Genomic DNA, 27,464 nt, shown 5'->3' on the forward strand with positions numbered 1-27,464 from the left:
GAACCGCCTGCTTGAAAGAGCCAGAGTTTGCCCTGGCAGGATGGCTCAGAAAGCCGGCATTTTAAAACGACACAGCTTTTTTCCTGCTACGGCTGAAAACCGAAAAGCAAGCAGTTAATTTTCATCAACAACATTTAAGTGTTTCGTAGCCGAACCTCTTAAAGGAGCTGCAATGTTTTGCAGCTGAAGCTGAGTCAGGAAGCCTCTCTTAGATGAGAGTGCTTGCTTGCCAGACCCGAAAAATAGAGCTTTACTCTATTCTTTCCCAAGCTTTCTCAAGCTTTCTGCGGATTCGGTTATCCACGTGGGCGCCATTCTGTAGTGTGGGGCTATGGGCTGCTTTCCTGCAGCCCTGCTCCTGATCGCCGGCTAGCTTGTGCCCCCAAATAACGACAAACAAATTGTATTCTTTTAAACACTGCCTGGCCCATTATTTTCTGCCTCTTACTCACATCTTGATTAACCCATATCTAATAATCTGTGTAGCACCACAAAGTGGTGCCTTACCGGGAAGTTTCTAGCGTACATCCATCTTGGGCTGGAGCTTCATTGCGTCTGGCTCCCTTAGGAGAGGTATGGCAGTCTGCCTAACTTAAGAGAGGCGTGGCATCTGACTGGGCCATCTACCTCACTTCCTTCTTCCTGTTCTGTCTACTCCACCCACCTAAGGGCCGGTCTATCAGATGGGCCAGGCAGTTTCTTTATTAATTATCCAATGAAATCATCAGATAGATAGAAGACACACCTACATCATTTAGCAACTGTTAACTTTACTCATCATACTAGTATTAAGTGTCATTTTGCCAAAGTGTAGAATTGCTTGAGGCATCAAAACAGGGACAGATTAGATAACACTGGCCTGTGGACAGATCTGTAGATGATTGCCCTAATTGTTGGGAAAATCTAGTCAATTGTGAGAAAAATCTTTCCCTACAAAAGAAAGATAGCTGAGGATAAGCAAGCAAGGTTGACTTTATCTTCTCTTTACCCTTGGCCGTGGGTATGCTATGACTACTTGAGTTCATGCCTTAACTTACCCCAAATTATGGCCTGTAACATGGAATTGTAAGCCAAAAAAACCCTTTCATCTCTGAGTTGCTTCTGGTAAGATCTCATACGACAGCCCCAGAACTGAAATTAGAATATTCATCAACTTGAAATATTAGTCATGCACCTCGTAGACCATTTGTTGTTTTCTCCAGGCCCCACAAATACTGGAGGTGGAATGGAATGTGATGACTCCTCTTGTTGAGGATTTGTGATAAAATTCTGCATTGTGGGAGGCTAGCTAAACACACATTTTATTGAAGAGCATCAATGGGAAAGAAAGAAAAAAGACAGACAGGCAGACAGAACAACAGACAGACAGAAAAAAACAAAAGGAAGGGAAGGGAAAGGAAGACAGACAGGCCTACCTTCTCACTTTCAGGTCATACCAACCATTCCTCTTCCACAAAAGCCCAGCCTCGGTGACATCTTTGTCTGTCTATACTGTAAGAAAAAGTGACAGTAGCATCAACACTGTCAGGAAAGGACGCAGGAGGTCTTGGGGAAGACTTGGCATTGGCTGAGGACTGATGGGAGCTGTGAAGGCAGACAGTGGGGCAGACTAAGAGTTTGTAGAAAGGATTCTTTCACAGACAAAGACTGAAAAAATAGTTAGCAACATCCCTGCTCCAGGGGAGAGAATAGAATGAAGAAACTTAAGAGAAGGTTCTGGAATGTAATACTTTCAAGTTCTTGATTAGAATGGGGTCATGTGGCCATACCTTACTTAGGGGAGTGTTGGGACCACATTAGATAAATGTTTATCTAATCTATAAACATTTCTGCTGTGAGAAAAGGAGAGGATGAGCTAGGAGGAAGAAAAGTGCTACCTCCAGCCCTAGAAGGTTTGTAGACATGTTTAACGTAGTGTCTGGTTCACAGCAAATTACTCAAGCATGTGTTTCATTGCAAGAGCAGTGGGAAATGGGGATGCAAACTTGGTCCTTCACATTTCACATGGAAAGATATCTAACCCCTAAGCACCCTCTGTCCCGACTCTTTCGGAGTTGAGTGAAGATGAAGGCCTGGGTGCAGATCCCCCTTAGAATGTGCAAGTGTTTAGTCTCTGCATTTTGAGTTCCCTCCTTGATAGGATAGAAATAAAACTGCCTGCTTCATGATGGCAGTTGTCCACATTAAATGACAAAGACCACAGATTAAACCCTACATTCATTTATTTATTAATTCAACAGATAATTTAATTGCATTTTTGTGATGTGCTGCACATTCTGGTGGTGTTACGGATAAAATGATGAGTCACAGACTTGAGGAATTCCGAGTGTCATTCAGTGGGATGCAGACATTAAGCACCGTTACTGATTTTAATTATACTTGTAATCAGCAGTAGGAAAGGCAGTCCATGTCAGAAGGGAGAAGAACTATGGTCAGGAGTAGGGTGCTTACAGAGGAAAGTGGGCAAGTGGGAGAAATTGAGAATAAGGTTGGAGGGTCAGCAGGGAACGGGAAGGTGAGGTCATAAGAATGCTACTTCTCTTTGGCCTTGATCAATAGTTCATGGTGATAATTAGCTTTGTGGAATGGAGTCATGGAAGGCTGGGTGAGTGGATGAATTAGTGGTTGATATTTAGACACTTGATACAGACATGAGGGAACAGATCAATAAGTCCTTGAGGTAGTACATATGTGTAATTTAATAAAATAACACCAAATCAATACTGCACTGTTTATATTCTCCTTGTCTCATTGAGTCTTTCAAATCATTCATAGAAGTTGGGAGCATGGCTTCCTTTTAGAGGCTGCAGTTGAGGTACAGGAGGTCGAGTCTCCTCTCTTCCCATCCACTCTCCTCTCCTCCACCGTTCTATCTCTAAGTACCAAGGCAGTGTGGGTTGTCAGGGGAGGACAGTGGCAGGTTGAGACGGTTTTGGCTTCCACCTTTATGGTCAGGCATTTGAGAAATGGAGGAAAGGACAATGGACCCTTACTGAGCAGGTCTCTTGGTTTCCTTGCAGGTCAAAGTACTTCCACGGGAAGAAAGTGAATGGTGACATTGAGATCCGAGTGGAGCAGGTAGGTGGTGGCCCCTTCCCTAGCTCTTCCCACAGCTGCCTTTCTCTGAACAGTGGCTATTTCCAAGAGCAACCTTGGTCATAATGAACAAAGATTGCCAGAAAAATCCTGGGTTTTACTTGGGAGTCTCATTAAGTTCCAGAATTTTCTGGTTCACTAAGTTTTCAATCTTTTGGTTTTAAGTAGAGTATTAGTCAGGGTTCTCTAAAGGAACAGAACAACAGAATTGATAGTATATATGTACTATATAAGTTTATATGTAAGTGTAAATATATACATATATTTATGTGTATACACACACACACACACACACACACACACATGTGACTTACAGGCTGTGGTCCACGAAGTTCAACAGTGACTATCTACCGATGGAAGGTCTAAGACTCCAGTTCCACGTACTAGACTAAATGTCTCAACTGGTCTTCAAAATATGCCAGAATTCCAAAGAAGTAGGCTCCAATGCCAGTAAGGGAATAGATTTGCCAGAGAGATTGAGAACAAGTAGGCAAAGAACAAGCGTCCTTCGTCCACATCCTTTATGTAGGCTGCCAGCAGAAGGTGTGGCCCAGATTAAAGGTAGATCTTCCCACCTCAAAGATCTGGATAATAGATGGGTCTTCCCACTTCAAATGATTTAATTAAGAAAAAAATCCTTCACGGGTATACTTGGCAGCTTGGGTTTTAGTTAATTTCAGATGTAGTCAAGGCGACAGCCAAGATCAACCATCGCAGATAGAGGACCATTCTTCAAAGAACTATCAAAAGGAGTCCATGCTACAAACCTGAGACAAGTACAGCTGCTCCCGTCTGTGACCCATGACTCCAGGGCATCTCCTTTGACTTTGACTATGGAGTATAATGGATGTGTTAGTTACTTTTATATTACTGTGACGAAATATCATGACCAGGACAACTTATAATAGAAAAAATTTCATTAGGTTTAGGATTTCAGGAGGCTGGAGTCTGTGATGGTAAGGCGTGGTGGCAGGAACATCTGAGAGCTCACGTCATGGTCTTCAAGTAGGAAGCAGAGGGAGACACACTGAGGATGGAGAGTCTTTTCAAAACTCAGAGTCTACCTCCAGTGACACACCTCCTCCTCCTTCTCAAATAATCCCACCAAGCAGAGACCAAGTATCCAAATAGATGAGCCTATGGGGCCTTCTCATTCATAGCGCCATAGTGGAAGGGCACATGTTTGAATCTTGACTCTCTTGTTTCTAGGTGTTAAGCAGCTGATTTGTGCTCTCTGTGCTGTCATTTTCTAGTGTTATTGTAACTGGGATGCAGTTATTTGAAACATCAAAAGAGACCAGAATTGAGAATACCATCTCTCATTATCACTTCTGTTATCAATATCCATGCCCCTTGTTTTATGTAGGAAGAAACATGGACTAGGTCAGACTGCAAAGGAAATCAGGGCTTAACTCCATTCCTCCTGGTTTCTGACCAGTCAATAAACTGAGACCCTCCTTTATAGGAAGGAGCACCATATTCAACCTTAGGAGAGCACATCAGAGAAAAGGCTCTGGAGTCAGATTCCAGGTTCAAATCCCAATTCCACCTCTTAATTAGTTGTCCTGGCTGAGCAATACTTGGGCCCTCTCCAGTTCTTCATCGTGCTCTTGGGTAATAGTAGCATCAGTTTGTGACAGTGGGGTGGCCGGGAGGACTCATGGGTTAGTGACAGGACATCACAAGTGTTTCTCTTTCCTCTTCTCCTCCTTTTCTGCCTCCTCTTCCTCTCGTTTCTTTTCCTTTCTCCTCTCCCCTCTCTGTCCTATTCCTTCACCCCATCTGTCCTCTTGCTGTATGAGTGGTTGTGGTTGTTAGTAAATCTCCCTTTCTTCTCCCTCTTCTACCTCCCCCATACTCCATTCTACCACAACCCTTCCTCCCCCGCTTCTTCTCATCATCCTTCAGTGAATAAGAACAAAATTGACTGGAAGAAACTCCATTTGGAACTCAGGAACAGAAATGGCCTCTCTCCCCAGTCTCGCTCCCTGCACTATTTTTTCCCTGTGACTCAGGAAAAGGGAGCCAACTGTTGAGCATCAAATTGATGGAGTTGGCTTCATATTAAAACACCTACAGTTTGAACTTCAGTATGATCCAGTGGCTTTTAAGGCAGTCCAGTGTCTACTAATTTTCCTTCCATGGCAAAAGCGCAAGCTATTTTTGTTCATTTTGCAAATATTTGCTAGCGACTACTATGCTGGCTAGCTCCATGTGGGGAAGACTAAAGAAGCAGTGGCCCCGTCCATAAACAGAAATGGCTTTGAGGATTGAGTGCTGTTTGAGTTGGATTGAAGAGTAGATGGGCTCTTAATATGTGGAGCCGGTGGCATGGGAAGCATGTGAGGTTGAGGGTCCAAGGGCAGAGGAGTTTGGCCAGTACCAGGTGAGACACCAGTCCCACTGTTTGACTTCAGTACAGAACTCACTATTTCCCCCTACCCCCCTCTCAACAGAGAGTGCAACCTGGACCTTCCACCTGAGCTGCAAATCTGTGCATCCTCCCTCTGCCACTACATCTGTCCTTTGCCATGTCCTCTTGACTCCATATCTCATGATTCCCTAGTTCCTCCACTGCTAATTGTCAAGATTCTGCCTTGGCTGGATGGCCACCAGCTCTTAGCCAGACTTTTGATCGGCAACCACAATAGCTCTATTTGTTTACCAGTCTCCATTTTATTCTTCATGCCCAAACCAGGATGGGATGACTGTCTTTTGTGTGTGTGTGTGTGTGTGTGTGTGTGTGTGTGTGTGTGTGTGTGTGTGTATGGTGATATTGGAGCCTGTGTACTATGCAGGTATGTGGTGGTCAGAGGACCACTTCAGGAGTTGGGCCTCACCCTCCCTCTTGTGTGAGAAAGGGGCTCCTGTTTTGCTGCTATGCTGGCTGTCCAGGGAGTCTCTGGAGCTCCTTGCATCTATGTCTCCTCCTCTGAGCACTGAGAACACAGATGTTTGCTGCTGCCCCCAGCTTAGTGTGGGCTCTAAGGATCCAGACTTAGGATCACTTATACTACAGGCACTTTTACCCACCGAACCACCTCACTATCCCTAGAGTGATCTCTCAGAAGAGCAATTTGGGCCCTTTAAAGACTTGGCTTAATTAACAGTGGCTTCCTCAGAGACTCCCTCCCTGAGCCTTGTGTGAATCAGGAACTCAGGGGTCCTTTCATAGCACCTCCCTCCTTCCCTCTCATCAATGTATTCAGGGTGGGGTTACGTGCCTGCAGCGAGGGGCCATGACCAGATCTCCTCTGTTAAGTAGCATAGGTCCCGGCACAAACTAGAACAGAAGGAAATGTTTGCAGAATGAATAACTATCAGATTCCACAGATCCTGGCAGATCCGTTTCCAAGAGTGATAAATCCCTGCTTTTTAATCTCTTTTCCCAAATCTCAGTTTTCTGTAAACCATCTGGCAAATGTTCCATTGCCAACCAAGCTGGACATACTTCATCTCCTTTGTGGTAACCCCAAGGCATGCTTTCATTTCCCTCTGGTATCTTATCTCTGCATTCAGCCCAAGTGGCAGGTACCAGATCTGTTTGCAGGGAAGGACACCTGATATACCCCCACACAGAGATGATGGGAACACTTCAGGAGTCTGTGGGGGCTGCACTTGTGCTGGAAAATGTTGGCTGATTTAGTCATTCTCATTTCCAGCCATGGAAAACCAAAAAGTAAATTAGTCAGGAAACCAACTAGCATGTCATTTGGGCATTTGTCCCTGGAAGACATTCCTTTTCAAACCCTTCTTGAAGTCCGAATGACTTGTCTTTGGCCCAACTGGATCCATGGGTGGGTCACATAAGCAATCTCAACCCCCTGAAACTTCATACTCATCCTCCAGCACTCGAGAGAAGCTTTAGGATGGAAGCCACTGTTTAGTCTAAGCTGGCCTCTCCATGAAGGGTCAGATTAGCCAGATAATCGTACTGTCTGGGCTTTGTTGGACAGAGTCAAAGAGTTAGTTGTGGTTGGCTTAGAGGAAGCCTCCACCCCATCTCTCCACCCACTTCCCCACAATTCCCAAACCACTTGCCTGGGCTGTAGCAGAGCCAGGAATCCAGAGGCCCAGGGAATCAAGTGGAGAGCTGCATCATTTTGCATCCCATTACCCAGCATACCTGGCTGCCTCTGCAGGGTCCTACTATGGTATCCTAGTGGGACTAAAGAGTATCTAGCCAGGGTGCCTGGCCTGCTAAGCTTTCCTGTTTGTATTTGAGGCCAGGACATTTTCCCACAGATACAAGTCACCCCTCTGTGGGACGAAGAGGTAGAGTCTACGGATGAATAGATTAGTGTTAAGTAGACCCACAGACTGAGAGAGATTTTTAATAAAACTTAGTGGTGTGGGCCCCTGACTCTGGTAAAATTGGAAATGAGAAGCAAGAAAAAGCGGGGGAGAGCTGGGATGACTGTGTTACAGTCCTTTCACAGTGTTAATGCAAGTATCAGTGCCTTGCTCCAGCAATGTCAGACAGAAAAGCAGGAAGAGAAGGAAGCTGGATAAACCACAGGCTTACATCTGAGCCTGTCTTGAAGTCCCTGTCATTGAATGATTGAGAGAGAATTAGATCCATGTGCTCAACCTATAGATCCTGTAGAGATGGAGGTTCTTTGGGCCAGAAGTTTTCAGGTTTCATTTTTTTTCAGATTTAGAAGTATTTGCACATACATGATGGGATATATCATAGAAGGGAAGCCGAATCTTAATATGAAATCATTTCTGCCTAGCACGTGTCTAATAGACACACACTGATAGTGACTTTACATATTGTAGGTATACCTGTATTTTGATTATGACCTGGTCCCCTTGAAGCCATAAGCATCATGGTGGCACTCAAGGACATTTAGACTGGAACATGTAGGAATTAAGATTTCCAGTGTAGAGGAGTTCAGTGTGTATATTATATGTACTCGCATGAATATGTGTGTGGATGCCAGAGGTCAACAGTGGGTATCTGTCTCCATCACCTTCTACCTCATTTTTTTTTTTGAGACAGGTCTCTCATTGAACCTGGAGCTCACTGATTGACTAAACTGGCAAGCCAATAAGCCCTCATCTTTCTTATCCTTCCACCCCATCTACCTGTCTCTCCCCAAAAGTGTTGGGATACAGATGTATGCTACCACACCCAAATTTTCTGTGGGTGCTCAGCAAGCACTCTCTACTTAGTAACCACCCCAACCGCTCAACCCGTTTTATTTTTACGTACACTTTAGTCTTCAATTCATGTATTAACATGTATTAATAAATGTATTAACAATTCTGACCTACGACATTATTTGGTGTGGGGGCGTAAGTCCTCACTTCTCACTGTGGAGCTATTGACCGCTGGTTGCTACTGAGGGTGGGAGAATCAGTTTTCTCTCTCAACACGGCCTCTGGTTGGTTGACCATGCAGCAGAGGATGGTCCCGCACACATGTGCACAGCACTAATTATACTTAGTGGATTAGAAAAGGAGTAAGAGGAGAAGGGCAAAGAGTGGAAGTGAAAACAATCAAAATATACTGTTTACATGTATGAAATTCTAAGAAAATAAGTTTTAAAATTCTATTTTCTTTTTTTAAAAAAGAATAGATCCTAATTAACAGTAGGCATTGATGATTAAAATAGGGTGAAATTTCAAGAACAGATGTCAACAAGATAAAATAGTAGAAGTTGGAAGTTAGTTCAACGTGACATGTTCATAACTGTTTGAACACCACGGTCAGTAGAAAATGATGTTGACAGGAATATACCTTGAAAGAAGTATATAGTGGCTAGGAAAGGGCTCACAATTGACTTTATTTGATACCTCCAAAATAATAACTTCTCACATTTCATTTGTTGAAGAATTTAGGATAAATGAGAGAAAGAATGTGCTGGATTCTTCAGATGTACTCAAACTGAATGAGTAAGCAATGTGAAATCTCATTCAAAAACTCAGCTGCAAGGCAGCAGGATCAGAGAGATCTAGCTTATAAAAAACATATGAGAAAAAAAGAAAAGATCTAATATTTAACTAGAATGCAGCTCAATGCTTGTGGGAGGAAATGTGGGCTGAAAGCTGAGGCTGTGGCGGCAGAGAAGACTGGAAATGGGAATCTCAGCTCCACCCTATTGACTTTAGGTTGACCTTCTACCTAAAGCATCTCTAAGTATCAATTTCCTTATCAGAGAAGTGAGGCTAATAATTGAAGCCCAGAGAGCTACAGTTATTATATGGACTAAATAGTCAATTTATATGTTTAGTGTCGTTTTCTGGTGCACATATTTGTGCTCCATAAACAGCAGTTATGGTTCTGTCAATGTGATGCCACTACAAGCTGCATGATCTAATGTAGCATTTAGAATACAATAAGACATGTTTAAGCGGTATTATAAACAGGTTCTGGTGAGAGATTTGATGTGTCGCCAGCTGCAACCTGGAGTGCCTGCAGGAGAGCAGCTGGAATGGGAGGAGAGTGAGGCCTGTGAGAAAGACTAGGTCAAGGGACAAGAGATGCTAGCACAGAGGATAAGAGGTCTCCAGTAGGGCCCATTTCACTCACAATCATCTGCCACTTGAAGAAGCATTAGTAATTTAATTTAGCCTTATGACAACGCTTTGAGATGGGTGCCTTGATGTTTCCATTTAGAAGAGGAAGAGCTCAGAAGGGTTAAATGGTAAGCAGAAACGAGTAATAGAGAAAGAATCAGAACCTAGGTTCTTGTGTTCCAAACCATCCTATATTGTTTCACTGAGGTTAGAGTTTGAGTTAATGGTGCAGTCCTGCAGAGAGAAGGGTTTCAGTTTTGTACACGGAAGTGTGAAGCAGCACAAATGAATAATGGGCCAACCTGTGCTGTAGGTAGGGAGGGTGTCTCCTGTACTGGAAATACTTTGGCAGAAACTGGGCAGCTGAAAGGGGGGCTATTTTACAGGAAATTAGCATTCTTAATAGAAAAGGTTCCTTTACTGATGTTTCTTATATTTTTCTTGTGGGATAGAAGTAATGGATTCAAATGTTATAAACTGGAAAAGAAGTCCCAGAAGTTACTTTCTAAGGCAGCCTTCCTATTCATGTAGCCTTTTAATTTTCACCATGGTGTCCCCTGGTCACATGAAGAAGGTGTTGGTGCAGCCCATCACCCTCACCTTCCCAAGCTTGCAAAATAGGACTCTCATTCTGGTGTGGCTGTGTGGGCAGGTGAACTCCAAGAGCTTTGATAAGTACATGCACCTCACGTTAGGTGATGCAGGAGAAATTCATTCTTAAAAAAAAAAAAAAAAGAAAACAACCGTGTAGGATCATACTAAAAGAGAGATAATATTATTCTGTTCCAAACCATTTCCAAATAAAAATAGTCAAGGATGGGGACAGTTGAGAAGGCGGCGCCATGTGTTTAAAGGTGTCTTCTGCTGGGAACACCGTCTGAAACATCTATCCCTGTTGCTTTGATAGGTGACAGTAAATGCTGAGACTGTTTTTGTTTGGGGAAAAAACTGAAAAGGTACCAAGTGGCATCTGAAGAAAAGTCTTCATCTAATTTTGTCCCTGATGATCTTGTAATAATCGTTATCACTTGGGGATTTTCTAGAAAGGTTTCAGATGCATAAATGTATGCCAATAGATGAAGTCACAATGTGTGTTCATAAATTAATTGGTTTGTGTCTATTTAGTTTTAACTGTCAAGCTGACATTCTGTGAAGAGAATCTTGATTGAAGTATTGCCTAGATCAGACTGAACTGTAAGCTTGTCTATAGGGGTTGTCTTCACTGATAGTTGATATATGGAGATCCCAGCCTGCTGTGGGCAGCACCATTCTCTAGGCATTTGTTCCTGAATTCTTTACAAAAGAAAGCTAAACAAGAGTCTGACTATTATCCAACAAGCAGTTTCCTTCATGGTTCTTGTCAAGAGTTTTTGACTATAAAGTGAGTTCTTTCGTCAGAAGTAATTCTGTGCCTTCCTTTGGGTTCCTGCCTTGATTTCCCTCATTGATGAACTATGACCTGGAAATATAAGCTAAATAAACTCTTTCTTCCCCTAGTTGCTTTTTATCAGAGTATTTTATCACAGTGACCGAAATGAGACTAGAACAGGCAAAAATACAGAAGTGATTCTGCAACTCCACAGAGGGAGTTAATAAAGAATAATTACAATTGGATCAAAAGAGGAAGTCACATTACCCAGTGCCACAGCAGTCTTAATTCATGGCTGTCACTTCCATAACTGTCCAGGGAGGGCTTGAACCCACATCCCCATTCATGGTTTGGGAATTGCTACAGTCTGCCTAATTTAACTACTGTTGCTGGCAGACAGGTTGATGCCTCCTCCTCACTTCAGCTCCTGCATAAATAACTCGCATTGGTAGAAACAAAGATGGGCACATCTGGTAAAAAAGAATGCGGGACCAAAAGACTCTGGACTGTGAGCTCTCGTGGTATAAGAAAGGATCTGAAGGGATGGATGTAGGGCTAAATAGGAAGAGTCTGACACAATCTACTCCTTTAGCTGCTCAAAATACATACCTGTTCTCTTATCTACACTCAGCACTGATTTTTCAATTAATTTTTTTTTTGGTTTTCGTTTTGTTTGGGGGGAGTTGTTTGGGTTTGGGTTTTTTGTTGTTGTTTTGCTTTGCTTTGTTATTTGAGACAGGGTTTGTCTGGGTAGCTCTGGCTATTCTGGAACCTTGTAGGCCAGGCTAACCTTGAACTCTGAGATCTGCCTTGCCTCTGCTTTTCGTGCTGGGATTAAAGGTGTAGGTGACCACACCGGGCTGTCGTTTAACTTAAGAGTTATCTATGAGAATAAGCAGGTATGGCTATCTCATGCCTATTAACGATGGCCTAGAATTCTGTCATAAGTACACGCCAACATTTCTTTTCCATAAAAATACTATCACAGATGGTGCTACACCCATGTTACTTCAAACATTTGCTTAGTGTGTCTGTAGAAGTCATCCCTGCCAGTAGAATGACTCCATCCAAAATTGGAACGTGTGGTGGATGCTGCAGTGTGCGTTAAAGAATGAAGGACTTGGGGCTGGAGAATGCCTCTGCAGTTAAGAGCATATACAGCTCTTGCAGAAGACCAGACTTTATGATGGTTTGTTAGAGAAACGTTCCCCATAGACCCGGGCATTTAAATACTTGATTCCCAGTTGGTGGCACTGTTTGGGAGAGGTTTAGGTGGTGCAGCCTTGATGGAGGAAGTATATCAGTGGGGACAGGCTTTGGGAGTGAAGCCTCACGTCACTTCCTTGCTTTCTCTGTTTTGTACTAGTGCTTGAAGATGTGAGGCCTCAGCTTCCCATTTCTGCCGCTAGGCCTACCACCATGTCTCCCTGTCATGCTTTGTTGGACTCTTATCCCTCTGGAATCATAAACCCAAATCAAATCTTCCCTAACTTCCAAAAGTTACCCTGATCACGGTATTTTATCGTAACAACAGGAAAGTAGCTCATACAGAGTTTGGAGAAACACAACTGCCTAAAACTCCTCTTTTGGATTCCACAGACATCTGCACTCATGTGTACACACAGACATGGGGAGGGAGGGAGGGAGGGAGGGAGGGAGGGAGGGGAGGAGAGAGAGAGAGAGAGAGAGAGAGAGAGAGAGAGAGAGAGAGAGAGAGAGAGAGAGAGAGAGAGAGGAAACTTTAAAAATGAAAATAAATAGAAAAAGGATAGACAGAGAGAAGGACTCTTCCCTCTAACTGCTAGAACTGTTCCTGAAATAGCTCTCAAACATCATCCCTCTTTTACACATTCCTTAGGTAAAGAGAGCTGCCTGGTTGAGGTTACACCTCTTTCCTAGGTGCAGCTGTACTCAATTCTATAAAGATCCTTTCCCCTTCATTCTAATCTGAGACAGCCGTGAAGGGCTATCCTGCCTCCGCTCCTTGGGTGTTGATAGAGACCTCTGCTGAGATGTCTTTTATTCCCCCAGCCTGTTCCCACATTTTCCATTCCTTACAGTGTTAGTGCTTCTCAAAGCATCCTTAATAAACATCCCAGAGGATGCCAAACCTTCAAGAGTCCACTTACAATGTTGATAGGTACTGGATACTTAATCGCCGGGGAAGTCCTACAGATGATGGAAGTCTCTTCAGGGATAGATTTCTGGAACCCTACTCAACCCCTGGATGCCGAAGCTCTTCCCATGTAGAGCCGTCTCTGTTCCTGGCCAGGAATATTGATGGGGAACTCTGAGGTGCTCCATGATTGCTCTTCCTGTTTGACACCTGCTGTGTTTGAAACTTACCAGAGCTTGGCATCTCTCTAGAGAGTTGAGTTCAGCTGCACTGATGCGTTAAGCCTTGCTTTGTTAATACAGTCCCGCAAGGTTTATTCATTTGGCTTGGCTTACCCTGACCTCAGACATTCTGTTTTGTTTTATTTTTAAAAGTGTGCAGTTCTCCATGGAGGCCTTTTTTTTTTCAAATTTAAGAACCAGCTGGGAAGTGGGGGAGGGAGAAAAATAGAAAAAACAGGTGGGGTGCTAAGATATACTAGTTTGAACCATAACTCATCCCATGAACAACTGTTTCTCTCCTTAACCATGACATTGATTTGTGTGGGTTTATCAGCTTCCTGACTCTACCTGTAGGCCCATCAATTTAAGTCTAGAAACTGGAGAAGTGGCAACCATGACAACCGTAGCCAACTATCACTGAAGCACCACAGCACCGTGAGTGCCCCTTAAGAGCTTGCTGTGTGTTGTCTCATTTAAACTGCAACTATGACTGTTGCTGAGAAAACAATTCAATCAGTAAATTTGCCAGACCTCATCCCACAGTGTATAAGTCAGCTATGTTTAATCAGGTCTGATGTAACCAAAGCAGAATATTCATCAAGTGCATGTATCAGGATAGAGGTTCTTGATTGTTGTCATCAGAAAGCTTCTGGCTTCCCATCTTGTCTCAGGTGCCCGAAATTACAGGCATCTCACCCTGTTCTTTTGACATACTGGATACATTACAAACTCATATGTAATGTTTTCTGGCATATGGCTACCCTTCCCCTGACTCAGGCTAGTGGCCCTTCCCATTGAATGTTTCTGGGTCGTTACTGCAAAGTTGTTCTGTTGTTCTTTATTTTATCCGAAAGGTTACAATGATCCTTGACCTTAAGATTGTCAAAGCCCACTCTCTGTAACTCCATCAGGGGGCTTTGAGTCCCAGCTTTACAACCTCCTACATGACTCTGAGGAATCACTGAACTTCATCATGCCTCAGTTTCTTCACGTGTAAGTCAGTACCCATAGTAAGTACTGTAGGCATAAGCCACTTGTTCGTTCCTGGCTGCCCAGACCACAAAATGATTACTCAGAAACTATGTTATTTGCAATACTGTTTGGCCAATAACTTAAGCGTATTTCTGTTTCATCTTATATTTTAAGTTAACCTATTTTTTTTTATTAATCTGTGTATTGCCATGTGGCTGTGGCTTACCAGCAAGGTTTGGTGCCTCTGTTTCCTGTGGGCAGTTACATGGCTTCTCTCTGACTCTGTCTACTCTCTCCTCCTCTATCTGCTTGGAACTCCCATCTTGCCCTATTCTGATAAGCCACCAGCTGAAATAGATGTAAGCCAGAAATATGCTTAAGCTATTGGCAAAACAGTATTGCAAATAATACAGATTTATGTGTGATTATTTCTGGATTCTGGGTGGCCGGAGAAACAAACAAGCAGCCTCCCCAAACAAAGTACTTTCTTCACATGTAAATCGGTAGCCATAGCAAGTACTATAAACTGAAATGAGTTACCATATATGAAGGACACTTAAAATTGAGTTGTTATCTTGACTTCTTGGTCCCGAGTAGTGTGTGTGTGTGTGTGTGTGTGTGTGTGTGTGTGTGTGTTTCCTTTCCTTTTAGATCATTCAGAGATGGTAAAGATGCATCCATAAACTAAAAACCTAGACATATAACCTGTGGGCAAAGCTATGTGAGCAGCTCTTGTGGTATGTATTTGGTTCTTTACATACACGACTACAGGGCCCATTGATATTTTCACACTCAACTGGCACTTTCTAATATTCCCTTGATACCACATAGTGGGGGTCTGGATCTGATGGGTGTAAGGGTTCAGGTGTTAGGTGGGATTTTCTTGAATGGATGTGAGCGAGTGGATGCTGTGACAGTCTTGAAAGGGTGAAGTCAGAAAGGGTATATGGAGATCATCCAATCCAATCTACTTATTTGGGGAAATTCATTTTATTTTTGTCTGTGAATCTCTGTGAGTGTGTGTATCTGTGAGTATGCACAGATGCCAGAAAAGAACGTCAGATCCCTTATAGCTGGAATCTTAGGTGGTTGTGAACCACCTGGTATGAGTACTGGGCAACCACTCTTAACCCTTGCACTATCTCTCTAGACACCAAATCCACTGTATTTTTTTTATTTTTTATTATTTTACATACCAACCACAGTTCTCCCTCCCTTCCCTCCTCCTGCTCCCCCAACTCCTCCCCCAACCCACTCCCCATCCACTCCTCAGAAAGGGTAAGACTTCCCATGAGGAGTCAACAAAGCCTGGCACATTAAGTTGAGACAGGATTAGGCCCCTTCTCACTGCTGTGCAAGGCATTCCACCACAGGGAATGGGTTCCAAAAAGTCAGCTCATGCAGGAGGGATAGATCCTTGGTCCCACTGCCAGGCCCCTCAAACAGACCAAGCTACACAACTGTCATCCACATGCAGAGGGCCTAGTGAGGTCCCATGCAGACTCCCCACCTGTCCGTCTAGAGTCCATGATCTCCCAAGACCTCAGGTTAGCGGTCTCTGTCTGTGGGTTTCCCCATCATGATCTTCACACACACACACACACACACACACACACACACACACACACACACACACACACACTCCTCCTCATATAATCCCTACTCCATCCCTTCGACTAGACTCCTGGAGCTTGGCCTGGGGCTTGGCTGTGGATCTCCGCATCTGCTTCCATCAGCTACTGGATAAAGATTCTATGATGAGAGTTCGCCTGAACTGATTGGACGAAGTGTGGCCCAATCTACAGTCTTAGCTGCAGAGAATATAGAGGGGAAGGGACTAGAGCCGTCATATCATACTTGATACATGTGGGCATCATGTTATAGATGGAGACTGAAGCACAGATTACCCAGGCTTTCATCTCCCATGCCACTGCTTTTTCTACATCTTTCCCCTATCTGCCAGTGGGGGTTGTTTGGGTTTTGACCTATAGTTTTAAGGAGCCATGAGGTCCTTCTTAATGGTTTTAATTACAAAGAAATTAATCTAACCTCATGAGTTCCTTATTTTCCACACTAACCTATGAAAGGCCTTCTTGGGAGGGATCTAGGTTGGAGTACTTAGCCCTAGCTGGTGGCCAAAGGACAGAACGATCAAGTGGGCACTGGGGGACTACTGTGCCCGGTGCTTAGCAGTCCCCCAATTCTAAACACTACAGGAACCATTTTGCCATTAGAATGGTTCTTCTGGCCTGCCTCATCTTCTCTGTTAGAGGAGGTTTTATCATCCTGGTGTGATTTGAGTACTTGAGCTAAACCTTGAAGACTTTATGGCAAAATGTAGGAAAGGATACAAGAGAGACTCAGGTTTTATCTCAGGCATTATTTATGTGCCAATCAGAATGAAAGGGGGTGAAAATCAAAGGGGTCCATCATCTTTCCTTATATTTGAGACAAAGTTTCACTATGTATTCCAGGCTGCTCTTGAACTCACTGTAGCCACAAATCCAAAGATGTTCCAGCTCCACAAGTGCCGGAATTACATGTGTATCACCACACCTACCTGGAGTCTATTGTCTTACACCGGAATGCCAAACTCATAAGTCTGGCCACTAGCCACTGTGTTTGGTAATTTAGCTTTCCTTGCTACCACTGCACTTCATTAACATGTGCCTTGCCTCCATTAAATAAACGAGACCTCAGTGGACATTAGGTTGATGTCCAAAAGATCTCAGCCAGCCCTTTGTTTTCTTGGAGGGTATATAATAAACACATACGCAGAATGTCTCACCTACACCTGCACCTTTACTCAAGAGACACTGAACACCTGCTTTGTACTTTTCATACTGACACTCCTCCAACCTCAAGGAGTTCGTCATCTAGGAACTGTAGGAGATCATGGCGTATGTTTCCCAGAGACTTCCCAGCTGGGCAGCATTGTCACGGAAGACTTCACAGAGAAGCAGGTGGTCGTCGAGGTTTGGAGAAGAGATCAGATGACAGAGTGCATGAGAAGGGATTGTTCTGGTTAATTTTAACTGTCAGACATAACTGAGAGTCCGGGAAGGAATGTCAACATTTGGTTGGCCTGTGGGCATGTCTGTTGGGAATTCTTAATTAACCCAGTCCAACTTGGTTAGTACCATTCCCTTGGCAGGGGTCCAGAACTGTAAAGAGTGGGGACATCAAGTTGAGCTAGCCAGCAAGCAAGGTTTCTTTGGTTCTTTCTTTGCTTTTAACTACAGATGTGATGTGTCTGGCCGCTTGAGTTCCTGCCTTGATTTCCACATAATGATGAACTGTAACACTGTAAATTCAATAAGCTCTTCCTTCTCCTGTGTTGCTTTTTGTCACCACAACAGAAGTAAAATTGGAACAGGGATGATGGGAGGTGAGTCTAGAAGGAGGTGTAGAGCAGCTTCTTCCATGAGGGCGTTAGGTACAGGCTGTGCGTGCTGGTCAGTATCAACTTGACAGAAGCTAGAGTCGTCTGGGGGGGACCTCAATTAAGAAAATGCCTTCATTATACCAGGCTGTAGGCAAGCCTGTGGAACATTTTCTGAATTAATGATTGATGGGGTGGGACCAGCCCATTGTGAGCAATGTCATCCCTGGACTGGTGGTCCTGGGTTCTATAAGAAAATCAGGTTGAACAAGCCATGTGAGTAAGTCAATAGTAAGCTTCACTCTCCGTGGCTTCTGCATCAGCTCCTGCCTCCAGGTCCCTTCCCTGTTTGAGTTCCTATCCTGACCTCCTTCAATGATGAACAGCAATATGGAAGTATAAATCAAATAAACTCTTTCCTCCCCAACTTGCTTTTTGGTCATGGTGTTTCATCACAGCAACAGGAACCCTAACTAAGACACTGTGCAACTGAACAGTGTGTCCTGGGGGCAGAAGGGGCATGTGAGCACTGGTCTGATTTACCTGTGGAATGATGAGACTGTATGTTCATGTGTAAGTGCACATGATCATGGTGTGTTTGGGAAATGACTATAAAAGTAACGGTTCAAGGCTGGAAACAGACACTCAGGACTCCATTTGCCGAAGGAGATACCCAGTCCTCCCTCGATTATTAGCCTTAGCGAGGAGACTCAAAGTGGGTGCTTGTGGAGAGGAGGTCTCACCACGCTTTCTTTCTTTCTTCCTTCCTTTCTTCCTTCCTTTCTTTCTTCCTTCCTTTCTTTCTTTCTTTCTTCCTTCCTTTCTTCCTTTCTTTCTTCCTTCCTTCCTTCCTTTCTTTCTTGCTCTTTCTTTCTTTCTTTCTTTCTTTCTTTCTTTCTTTCTTTCTTTCTTTCTTTCTTTTTCTTTCTTTCCATGCCATGCCTATCATTTCTACTTAAGAAAAGAAGTGACTTGATTTTCCTAGCACACAGAACGTATATTCAAACCCATATGATAGAGTGGAGCTGGCATCGTTTTCAAACAAGCCACTGTCAACCTCACCTTCTGTATCACCTTAGCTGGCCATTTGCCTTGGTCAGCTCCATTCTCTGTACTCCATTTTCCAGTCTGCTAAAATCCTGGGCCTTCTGTACATGCCCCACCCCCACCCCGAGCTCCTTTTGCTCTTCCTCACATGTCTGCCCCAGCTTTGCCCTTCAACGTTTGCTTGGTCACTCCACATTTCCTGCCAGCCCTACTGCTGGGTCTGGCCAGCTCCTGGATGAAAGAAGGCTTCCCCAGCCCTGCCAGCAGCCCCAGCCCAGGTGTGCTTACACACTGGATTTGAGCCTTTGTATTCTAGTAGGAGCCCCAGGGGTTATTAATTAATACAGGGTGGAACCCATCATGGAACATCTAAAAAAAATAAAATAAAATAACAGAAAGAGCCAAAGGGATTTCTGAATGCCCAGCAGGGAAAAACACCATTTAATTGACTTGGATGACTTCACTGCAGAACTCTGTCTGGCTGTTATGCTAAACTGGAAATGAATCTATTACATTGTCTAAGGAATCTCCCAGCCCACCCTGAGCACATCTCCTGAGGCAGGGAGTGGGGCCGACACATAAACAGGACTGAGGCATAGAAATGTCTGGGCACATTGTTTCATGCCTAGAAGCTGATATCTGAGAATGGGTTTGTATGTTCTACAACGTCTGTCTTCTGTACTCCACAGGAGCTTCCCCAATGCACTACTGACTTTGGAATATAATGCAACATAAATCAAACCTATCTTGGGCCCCTCCTCAGGAAGTTCACAGGGTGATGTTGTCCTATGATAGCACTAAACCTAGGAGCAATAATACCAGCCTCTGGCCCCGTGTTTCTAAGCACAAGGCACCAGCTGAGCATTTCATATAAATTACCTTATCTCAACCTCATCAACTCATGGTGGTGAGTAGGTACCACGAAGTTTCATTTTCCAAGTGAGGAAACCAGGACTTGGCCAAAGCCACAGGGTTTATGAGTGACAGTCTGACTGCAGAGTCTGCATGGACAGTTCTAACCTGGAGATGTGTTCTAGACGCATAAACCCAGCCTCCGTAGGAGACTTCTCACCTCCTTTCTCCCAGAGTCCATTTTAGACTCCAGGTCTCCTGACCCTGCGCCATTTTGATTCATAGCCCAAACCTGGGCTCGTATACATCTTTCCTGGGACATCCTCACCCAGGGTCTTCTTTACATCACAATTTCAGGCTTTTTTTCCACCTCTTGTGTTCACGGTTTTGTGTTCACATGTCTACCATGATACTTACCAGATAACTTTGTTATTGCCAGTTCACCTACCTGCCACTCACAGGGCGGGATCATTATCCTACAAATAGAAGTGCTTCTCTGTGCTAAGCAATAGAGCTTTAGTGGTGAGGGAAGACAGATGCAGCTTTTACCCTTTGGAGAGTCTCTCCTCCCACCCTCCATAATTAACTGTTAAAATCTATGACAGTGTGAAATCTATAATAGAAATCTATAATAGTATGGAGGAGAGACTGCTCAGTTGTTTAAGTGCTTGCACAATGGCTCCTGAGGTCATCTGAGGGTGACCTATGACCTCTACACGCTTTGGCCAGATATCCACATATCACACACACACACACACACACACTTTTTAAAGCTACCTGGGGTGACAGCAGCTTATAATGGACTTCCTGGCAGTGAACATTTACTTATGCAATTAGTATCCAGGTACACAGTCCAAGTTCAGCAGCTAATTTTCAACTTTACTTAAATTAAGAAAAAAATAAAAGAAGCTGCAGAATTCAGACCAACCATGAGAAGCTCCAGATCTCCTTTTGGCTGGTATTGAATGTGTATAAAACACTATCTCAGTAAGAGTGACATAGAGAAAGTCATAAATCATGATCAGAATGTCTGACAAGCCACAGCCCAAGCAATTGATCTGTACAAATCATTTATTTTGCTTTTGCCCCAGTCCCCAAGTTTATAACTGATGGAACTCAAACTCACAGCCAGTAGACAGCTGAGCTGAGATGTGACAACCACTGCATCTGTGGAACTGGGGCTCCTTGAGGGTTAGCCCCTTACCCAAGTCACGCCATTGGATAAAACCAACCCTACCTTACTTCCTCATCTCTTCCTGCCAAGTCTGGCTTTGGGGTTGTGAAGGAAAAGAAGTTAACACTGATAAGGAGTAGCAGCAGGAAAGAGAGCAGAGGCCCAGCTTTGGGCACCAGGAGTGCATCTAGGGGAATTCCAAGTGCACCATGAGGGCCAAAAGAACAGTGAGCCACATCAGGTCAGTTTTGTACTCTCCCTGGTGTTTGCTTTGCCCAGCCTTTCCTAACAGGTCGTGTCCTAGCTGGTGAGAGCTGTGATGGTTTCCCAACCAGCAGCCTGTCCACTTAAGTCACCTGGTGTCTCATTTTTTTGCAGACAAATGGACTTGTCAGGGCCACAGACTGCGTTTCTAGTTTTATGTCCTTCTGTGTCCACATTACTCGAACTTTCCTTCCCCCCACCCCAGAGTAGCACTCTTGTGATTCCTCTCATGAGCTTGTGACTGGGTTGTCAGTCTGTTTGGGATGGAACTGTACCAACAGACAGCCCCTCCCCATCTAAGACCTGCTTGCTATCCAGACAAGGAGGAGACAGTGGCCCAACCTCTCTGTGGCTGCCAGGGAAAGCAATGGAAGCCAGAGCCTACACCTCCCTTTCTGGGCCCGCCAGTTGCCAGAAGCCCTAAACTTTTCACTCATTGAGCTGAAAGGGATTTTGATGACTCCCCTTAGTTTGCTTGTTCTTGTATAATTGCTTTGGTCTCCCCCTGGCTCCTGCTGCACACCATGGTCCAGGCTCCTCAATGTCTATGGGCTGAGGGCCAAAGTCTTTAGGCAGCACCAAGGCCCTTCCTACTCTGGTAAGCCTGTCTTCCATTTGCCCTTTTCCTCTCTTTGCTTACTGGTCCACATGGGCAATTTTGGAAAAGCCAGATAATTAATTTACATGGTTTCTTATCCCTTGAAGCTTTCACACATTTTCTGTGTCTTGGTGTCAAAAAATGTTAATTCTCTACAACAACTATCAATAGAGATAACCATTCATTCATGTATTCGTCCCCCTATCTAGCCAGCCCTTTATCCATCTCTCTATAGCTGACTCTCCCTTCTTTCTTTTGTGGATTATTCCATCCAAGTACTAGCCAGGCTTAACCCTGCTTTGCTTAGGAGATCGGGTGCATTCTGGATGGTGTGATCGGAAACTGTTTTATGGTTTCTGATCAGTTCTGAAGGAGATTTTCTTTCCCCATAGGCTTTATGAAGTGTAGTATATTTCACAATAAAAATACAGAGACAATAATGAGTCCCATATATTAAAAGTGTTTATATAAGGTGTGTGTGTGTGTGTGTGTGTGTGTGTGTGTGTGTGTGTAGATGCAGAAACAGAACAGGTTAAGTATGCAGTTCAGGTGGTAGAGTGCTTCCCTGATGTACACAAAGCCCTTTGTTTCCATCCCCAGCACCATATAAACTGGATGTAGGGGTGTAGGCCCACAATCACGCACTAGGGAGGTGGAAATAGGATGATTAGGAGTTCAAGGCCATTCTTGGATACAGAATGAGATATTGTCAAAAGACAGACAGAGAGGAAGGAAGAAAGAAAAGACGGAAGGGAGGAAAGTAGGGAAGGGGGAACTAGTATAGATGGGTAAGATTTTACTCTCTATAACCCAGTTTCCTTCCAGTGGCCTTGTGAACTGTTACTGCTTTAGGTGGTAAAACCAGGTCCACAGAGTCTCAGCAATGTAGACTTGTGTATCCGAGGTGGAACTTAAACTCCCCCGGCTAGCCCTCCCTTCTCCTAGCTCCCAGAGCTAACTCATCCCTTGTCTCTGGCATACTTGTCTGTTGTCCCTAACAGGCTTCCCTGTGCTTTTGGTTTCCCATAATTCTCCCCTGAACTGTCGTCTGTACATATTTTGTGGGGGGAAAAAGAACAGTAGGATTCTGAAAGTAAAAAGGCCCATTTGAAATGACTGCCATTACTATTATGTAATATTTTTGTTTACATGGAGGAAATGTGGCCTCAGTAGAGCAGAGATGTATTCAGGGAGTACAGTGCAGTGCTGAGGGCTGTGCCTAGGCTGAGATTCATGCAGAATGTGATGGATTCTGGCTCTGCTCCTTTTCACCTGTGGGACTTGTAGCAATGGGCTCAATGTTCTGAGCTCCCGTTTCTTTATTTACAAGTGGAGATAGCAGGGTACCTGTCTTTGGCACGTGGCCAGAACTGGATTTGCTTTAGTGGAAAAGGAAGGCACTCTGGATCTAGCCTGACTTACTCATGAACAGAGGAACTAGTAAATACAGAAAGCATTGCCACCCCACATCTGCCCTGTTCCTGTATCACACACAACTGCTCCATGAATGGGGCAGTCACTTTCTAGCTAAGCCGAGGCCCGTGACATACCTGTCCACACAGCAGTGAGTGCTGGCAGCAAGGTGGACCCATAGTCTAGCTTTGAAGGAGCATGCCACCCTGGCATGCCGTGGTCCACACAAACCCGCTGTTGAAGGATGACAGGTTGTGGATAACATGACGAGTCTTGGACAGATGAGCTCAGTTGGTAATTAATTATACAATGGGAAGGAAGCCAAGCCCACTCACAACAAACTTGAACTCTATTGAGTGTCTCTCACCTAGCGCTGCCTGTCACACCATTGCTGGTCACGGTTCTCACAGCTCTAATATCCTCAGGGCTCTAGGGGCTTGCACAGTGTTGAGGATCTTTGACAGAAGAAGAGGAAATATGGAGGGGGAGAAAAGAGACAGATGAGAAGAGAGGGGAAGGGAAGGAAAGGAAAGGGGGAAGGGAGAAAAGGGAAGAGAAGGGAAGGGGGGGAAGGGAGAGAAGTGTCATACTGGAACTCCTGTGGCCTCTTGAGAAGAAAATGAGTGTCTGGGAAGAAAAGGGCCTGAACTTCCAGAAACATGAGTCCCTGCTAGGGAAAGGAAGTGAAGAAACAGCCCATTTACATACGACAAAGTGGCCCCAGGGCTCCTCCTTTGCTGAGCCTCATCTTAATTTGGAACCTCTTCACAGTGGACTTTTGCAAGGATGACAAGTTCAAACTGGGCTGCTTAAAATGCTTGGAGCAGAAACCTAGGGACTTGCAAATCAACCTCAGAAAGAGAAATTAGCTATGTCTTGTCTCAGAACTCCCAATGCTTGCTCCAAAATAAACACATAAGCTATGCTGGCGGGGAAAACACAGCCCTTTTTTTCTTCTCCATTTTAGAAACGCCATGTGTGCGTTATTTTAAATAGGCGCCAGTGCATGAGACCCTTTTAACAAGATTGAAAACAGATTATTCGGTAGCTCTTGAAAACTAGCTTGGGACGTGCTAAGCCATCCTGTGTCCAGGAAGTGCTCATTTGCTTGTTGAAGCCCAAGTTCAGCCAAGCCTTTGGGTCCCAGAGAGCACGTGTCTGCTTCCTGTTGCAGGTGTGTGTGTGAGCCAAGGAAAGGAAATATCTCCTCTCACATTTTCTGTGTTTGCATTTAGTTAACCCTTTAGCAGCTCCTGAGTTAGGGGGATTGCTTTGGTATTGAATAGTTTAGGAACCAGGAGACTATGTTAGCCTTGGGCATCCTAGGCAAAGGAAGATGGGGCTAGTCTTGGCCGTTTTGCGAGAAGGCAGAGTTGTTCTAGTTTGGGTCCTGGTGCTTCTAGGGCTAGAAACAGCTGTTGTTTGACAGAACTTTTCCTGGGAAGATACAACCACACATCTCCTTATCCCAAATAGAAAACCTACAACTGGCTGAAGTATGGATACCACCACAGTCCAACTTGGTGAACCATGAGTTTACTTACAAAACTACAGGTGAAGAGTAGCTAGCAGGAATGACTCAAAGACCACACCAGCATGGGTGACAGCTCACAAAAGCTGGGAATCTAAAGCCCACTGCCCAGCCTGCAGGTAGCTCAACAAGTTGGAGGGTGTCCTTTCCAGGTTGCCTAAACTTCTTTCAGGCAGCTTGGCTGTTTTCTGCTTCTTGGAAGCAGCTGGACTGGACTCCGTATCCTCTTTGCAGCTCTGTCTAGCTAGTGTCAGAGATACATACACTCAACTTTTATTGCTTGCTTTGGAAGGGGAAGACCTAGTGAATCTAGTCAGTTTCAGGTACTTCCTTAAGCTGTTTTGAGTTGTTAAACCTTCTATTTAAGGAGATTCCCTGCAGGATAGAATGTTTCAAACTCTGAGGGAAGTGTTACATAACAATATCATACCCTGACCTTCTGTGGCTCAGATTTCTCCAAAAGTTGCTGTTCTTATTTCAAATAGGCAGATCCTTCCCAGTGGCCAGAGGCACTTCCCAAATAGACCTCTCTGGACTGTGCACTCTGAAATGTAGCTCTGGGTGCTGGCCACATGTTCCTTTCTTACTCTAGCCCATCCCCCATTAGCCTTCTCACTGCCCCTCAGAATCAGAAACAGAAACAGAGCTGCTGGTGAGAACTCAGAAACACTAGAACGCTTGGGCAGTGCTGGTGGGAATGGAGAACAAGGCAGCCGCTGGGGAAAACATGGAAGGTGCTCAGGAAACAATATACAGTCCCCCCTGAGCAAGCATGAGGACCTAAATTTGACCCAAACCCCACATAAAAAAAATGGGTCTGGTAGCTCATTCTTGTAATCCCAGCACTGGAGAGGTAGATGGGAACTCTCTGGGCCTCACTGAATAGACAGCATTAACAAACTGTCAAACCCCAAGCAAGTGAGAGACTAACTCTCAAAAAATAGAGGGACAGCTCCCGAGGAACAACACCAAGGTTGTCCTCTGACGTTTACATACATATGCACACATATTCACGCGCATATATCCTCACACATGAATATGTACACACTACACACAGATAGTCCACATACAAAACAAAAACCTAAACATAGAATTACCACTTAATCCAGCAACTTCTTTTCTGGGTATGCATACAAAAGAGTTGAAAGAAAAGGGTTGGAGCAGATATGGTTATATGTGCCCATGGTTATAACAGCAAGATTCGTAATAGGCAAGGGCTGGGACCAACACAAATATCCATTGTTAGAAATTTGAATGGATGAAAAATTGTGGTGTATCCATAGCATGGAATTCTATTCAGTCCTTGACAAAAAAGGCTGGTTACTCTGATATATGCTACAACATAAACGAACCCTGCAAAAAAAAAAAAAAAAAAGTGAAATAAGCCAGGCACAAGAGAAGAAACACTTATGATTTTAATTATGTAAGTCCACAGACACACAGTAGAATAGATATTGCTGAGGGCTGTGTCTTAGTCAGTGTTCTATAACTGTGAAGAGACACCATGACCACAGCAACTCTTATAAAAAAAAAAAAAGAAAGCATTTAATTGGGGCTTGCTTACAGTTTCAGAGGGTTAGTCCATTGTCATCATGGCAGGACGTGGCGGCACATGGGTAGACATGGTGCTGGATAAGTAGCCAAGTGTCCTACATCAGAATCTGCAGGCAGAAGGAACAGTAAGCCACTGGGTCTAGCTTGGACTTTTGAAAACCCATAAGTCCACCCCCAGTGACACGTTTCCTCCAACTAGGCCACACCTACCCCAACAAGGCCACACCTCCTAATCCTTTCCAATAGTGCCACTCTCTGGTGACTAAGAATTCAAGTATATGAGCTAAGGGGGACGTTCTTATTCAAACCACCACATGGGGTGGGGAGAGTGGATGATTGCAAATGGGTAAAGAATCTTCGTTAGGAATTACAAAACCTCGTGACGATAAGGGCTGGTGAGGTTGCTGAATCAGTAAAGTATTTGCCCCCACAAGACCTGATCTCCATCACCAGAACCCACATATAAAGACAGGCATGGAGCTGCATGCTTCTCATCTCACAGACAGATGGGAGTCAGGGACAGGTGGATTCCTGGGAGCTTGCTGACTGGTTAGCCGGCAAAATCCCAGGCCAATGATAGACCCTGTCTCAAACAGGAGATGGGAGATGCTTCATGAAGAATAATATCTGAGGTTATCCTCTGGCCTCCACATGTGTAGCCATGCACAAATCGGCCTCCAGACAGCTGTCCAGATGTCTCCCTTCTACACACACACACACACACACACACACACACACACACTTCTGGAGAGGGGCATGGTGGTAATTGTACAATATGAATACCTAAAGCCACTAAACTGTATACTTAAAATGGTACTTTTATGTTATGATTATTTGGCCATGGGAAATGACTATGGAACACAGTGCACTTTGTTCCTCCTGATCTCTTTCTTTTCCTGGGCCCTTCCTCCCTAGGTGTCGCAATGGCACAATGTCAGTGTCCCTGCCTTACAAAGGCTTGACCCTACTGAGCATTCTTCATCACTTCCTTCCCAGCACTTAGGGCCCTGAGTGCTCACTCTGCTGCCTTTCCAGGGTGCTCAGCGGTCAGCCACAGCTGGAAGAGGAACTGAAGGGGACTCCCTGGGCACACCTGGCCACATTTCCAGAGAGCCCAGTGGTAGGAAGTGGCAGAGTCTCTCCTGGGGTTGCAGAGCTGTCCCCTAACTGTGCAGGTTAGATGCAGTGGTTGCTTGATGAGGCACAAGGTGACAGTGGTTCCAGGCGGTGTCCACCCTGCAGCTGGCAAGGGGAACAGGGGAAAGGAAGCCTCTGCCTTCTTGCTTTCTTAAAACCTTGACAGTGGTATTGGACCTTAAAAATGAAAAACACAAAGAACGGTCATCTGAC

The 27,464-nt window shown here is 44.5% G+C and overlaps 1 protein-coding gene across 2 annotated transcripts in view; it reads left to right on the forward strand.

Annotated features, from left to right (window-relative positions):
- The window catches only part of Syn3 (synapsin III), a 360,471-nt gene that overhangs the window by 18,194 nt on the left and 314,813 nt on the right, over window positions 1-27,464 (forward strand). For both annotated transcript variants that reach the window (XM_038314795.1, XM_038314794.1), the window contains exon 2: window positions 3,021-3,078. In XM_038314795.1, coding sequence (XP_038170723.1) covers window positions 3,021-3,078 — 58 coding nt within the window. The remainder of the gene's footprint in view (window positions 1-3,020; window positions 3,079-27,464) is intronic.

This window comes from Arvicola amphibius, chromosome 17, assembly GCF_903992535.2.
Source record: "Arvicola amphibius chromosome 17, mArvAmp1.2, whole genome shotgun sequence".
Taxonomy (NCBI): Eukaryota; Metazoa; Chordata; class Mammalia; order Rodentia; family Cricetidae; genus Arvicola; species Arvicola amphibius.